Source organism: Montipora foliosa, unplaced genomic scaffold (assembly GCF_036669935.1).
Source record: "Montipora foliosa isolate CH-2021 unplaced genomic scaffold, ASM3666993v2 scaffold_124, whole genome shotgun sequence".
Taxonomy (NCBI): domain Eukaryota; kingdom Metazoa; phylum Cnidaria; class Anthozoa; order Scleractinia; family Acroporidae; genus Montipora; species Montipora foliosa.
The window spans coordinates 60,001-63,615 of NW_027179424.1; the positions used below are offsets into that span (position 1 = coordinate 60,001).

Sequence of the window (3,615 nt, forward strand, 5' to 3'; positions counted from 1 at the left end):
ATGATTTTTTTCCGTGAATAATCTAAGCAATATATGTATCTTCACTGCAGCAAGGCCAGTAGCTTAGGCCTGTCCGTTGTTTTGCTCCCTCCCCACAGGATTTTTCGCCTCGCCATATTAATAGTACTTCACATTTTTCGATAGGTTCGTAAGAAGTGTTGCCTACAGATGGGTGGTGAGGTGGATGTTCGGATACATGGGGTGGGACAACACCAGGCCCTTACCCGCTTGTGTTTATAATAGTCTGAGGACAAAGTATTCATCACACAATGTAAGAGGGTATGCTACTGCACAACAAAGAGAATAGACTGGAAAATATAAAAAAATCATTGTTCTAAATAGTAAAATAATTCCAAGTTATTGTTTACGATAGTCATACCCATGATTGACTAATAATTGTATGGTACTGTTATAGATGTACATCTGTAGCTTTTGTGCATGGCTCACACTGAAGAGATTGCAATTTTTTTTTTTGAAGCACTTCACCCAAATATTTATTACGTAGTTCCAAAAAAAATTCATAGGCCCCCAATGGAAGGGAATTAGAAATTCCTAGGGGGTTGGTGGTTATCAAAGACCACAAACTTTAAAGTAATGTATGGAGTTTAATTGAGTGGGGTGGAGTACTTGTATAAAATCCATTCCATGGGGTTGTATGGATATTTTATGGAACTATTGTTTTGTTACTTGAACCATCTTCGTTTCTGTTTTAACCAACGTTTTACTATCTTTCTCGCTCTTGCCACTGGAAGCTAAAAGGTTCACTTTGCTCAAAGGGCGACCCATAATTCCTTTCGTTTTCTTCAACAAAGGCAAGTTGTTTAAGTTTGAGACAAAAAATATAATATGGTGATGTAAATAGAGGTCAGTTTACTTTTAATAAAAAAAAGCACTACATTGCAGTTTATTTCCTGTTTGTCCTGATTTTTCTCTAGGTTTGGATAGAACTCATAACTTTCCTTTGAGCTTTACACCTTGTATATTGATTTGTGTTGTTTATTTATAATTCTACTTTTGTTTGTGTGGCGAAAAAAAAGAACAATTCAAAACAGGTACATCGGTACAATTTTAAGTCCAACACAAAACTGTTATTACTAAAGCTTTTGTCGCAAACAATAACATATATGAGCAAGTTCCACTGTTCAAAAAAGGCAACTTTCACAAACACATTTGGCATTTGTTCAATGGCGTTTTCCTTGTGAAAGACCTAGTGCAGGACGTTTGGAGTGTCTACTAGCTCGTGTGGAAGAAGGAGCCTTGGAACGAGAAGCTGGTTGTGACTGCTTCGTTCTCTTTAATAATGTCTCCTGCTCCTCAGCTGCAAAAATAGAAAATAACAATTCAACATCAACTTACAAAAGTAAAAATCAAACTTATTTGGGAAATTGTGATGTTAGGGAATCAGGGGCTTTTGCTGAATATCTGTCAAATGTCTCCTTCAGTGTATTCTTGGGCAAGTTGAACATTAAGTTCTTTTTTAACTCATCTGCATATTCTGAAATGGTATCAAAAATTGTATTAGTGTGCCAATCCCCCCCTGGGGAGGTACTCCCAAGAAAATTGTTTATGACCTGATACCAGCTATTAGTTGCCAAAATGGCAGCAAAATGGAAACAGCTGGAAAACCATACCATTTGGGAACGCACATACCTTTACAGCCCATATAATACAGTACCAAGGGATAAAATAATTTTTAGGTGTTGTCGTTCAAGTTTATCCTTGGTGTAAATTTTTTTTTCAGATTATGAAGCATTATCATATACAAAAACAAAGTAAATACATTTCTCACACACAACTGGTAGCCATGCCAAGCCGAAACACGCAACTAGATCAGGCTCAAAGAACGGCAACAAGAAAACTGAAAGCTACAACACATCATATGAGCTAGATCCCCCGCACACACTAGCATCCCGACTCCCAGATGTGTGTGAGAAAAACGTTTTCCGCTTCATTCGTTTCTCAGCCAGCGGAAAACAATACTGAGTCAAGAGTTTCTTGAATAACATGTGAAGCTTAGATCAGGTCAACAGTAATTCTACATAATTATGGGCCAAGCGCAGGGCTGTGCACTAAGGGTGCCCCAGGTGCCTCAGGCGACTAAGTTTTGTCCTTGGGCGACCAGTTTAACTTACTTTTTTCATACAAGTATTGTGCTGGGCGCCCAGGATCTCATGGTTTGAAACCTTTGGGCTCCTTGTAATTTTTTTAGAGAACAGCTTTGCAAGCATCTCATTTGAAGCTTATTCCTGCAACTAGGAGGACTTCTACTCCCCATCACAGGTTTAACCCAGCCTTGAATTTACCAGTGGTATCTATTTACAGTAACATGAAGCTTAGACATGGAGTTTAAATAGTGCAGATTCATAGCATAGGTTGGTGGACAAATGCATCTCGTTTTAGCTACACGTAAAAAGAAAAAAAAGCACTTCAAGGCAGGAACACGCATTTTATAAATTTTATGCATGTTCGTGTATTTTATGCATGCATAACCACGTGTGCTGGCAAACTTTAAGGAATTCGAACATTCAAATCCATGTAAGCTTGTATTATATGCGGCGGAAAAAACCATTATCAAATAAAACGAGATACTATAACGAAACCCATGTGTTTGACAAAACGTTTTCCATTAGATGACCGAAAAACATCACAATTAGCCGCAGCAAACACTCGGACTGAATTAAATTTACTGACACTTACTTGGCGTTTTCTTCGCTCCGTGATCGTCAGAACCTCTGAACTTTGGGGTATTACTGAATCTCGTGTGGGGACAGATCCTCTTGTTAAGAATCTATACATGTTAGAAGCCTCCCCAAGGTCAAGAGAGATCTTTCGCGCAAAACAGCCCTCCTCGAAATGAGCAGAACACAATGATGTGTAATTTGTCACGCGGGACTCGTCGAAATCTGCACGATGTCTTTGGACGAACTTGACCAATTTTCTCCGAATTGTAGGATCCTTTGGAAACTGATGCATACTGATTCCATCATTGTGCGTGTTGTTCTTACAGCTGGTAAGATTCGGCCCTCCAGCACAGCAGTATCGTCCGCCTCGTTTCTTTTTCTTTTCTCTTGCTGTTTCTTTCTCCACACTGTCCTCCATGTTGGTTTCGAAGCGTGTCCACAACTTTACGTCACAAGGTAAAATCACGTGACGTTTTGGCCGCGCGATCTCCGGGACAATTTTGAAGCAAAGAAAAAGCGGCTTTGAAAGTACTTCTGGCCAGTTTTATACACCGATTGCAAATATGGCGGCCGATACACGAAAGCGAGGCTTTTCGGTAGTAACTGTTGCTAAGGGCCAATTCGTCTCTGGTTTCCTTTGTCGATGCGAGTGAATTTTATGCAACAGTTGCTTGTGTTGTAAGTCTTCTGAGCTCTCTCCAGAAAGTTAGAACGTTAAATTAGAAAGTCATGGACAGGCCAGTGGAGAAAATGCATGTTAACGAGTTGAGGCAGTATCTTCGGGACCATAACGCCAGCCTGAAAGGTTTGACAGTGAAAGCACAGCTCGTCGCGAAGTAAGAAAATAGTTTTCAACAGTGAAGCCTCGCTACTTTGATTGTGCTATCTCTTTATGGATTTATACTCATTGGAAAAAGCGTTACAATGCTTTTCT

General features: G+C 39.6%; 1 protein-coding gene across 1 annotated transcript in view; it reads left to right on the forward strand.

Moving 5' to 3' along the window:
- The window catches only part of LOC137986023 (uncharacterized), a 919-nt gene extending 612 nt beyond the window's left edge, over nucleotides 1-307 (forward strand). The window contains exon 3 of the mRNA XM_068833421.1: nucleotides 145-307. Within this exon, the coding sequence (XP_068689522.1) occupies nucleotides 145-307 (163 nt within the window). The remainder of the gene's footprint in view (nucleotides 1-144) is intronic.
- Nucleotides 308-3,615: the final 3,308 nt, after the last annotated feature.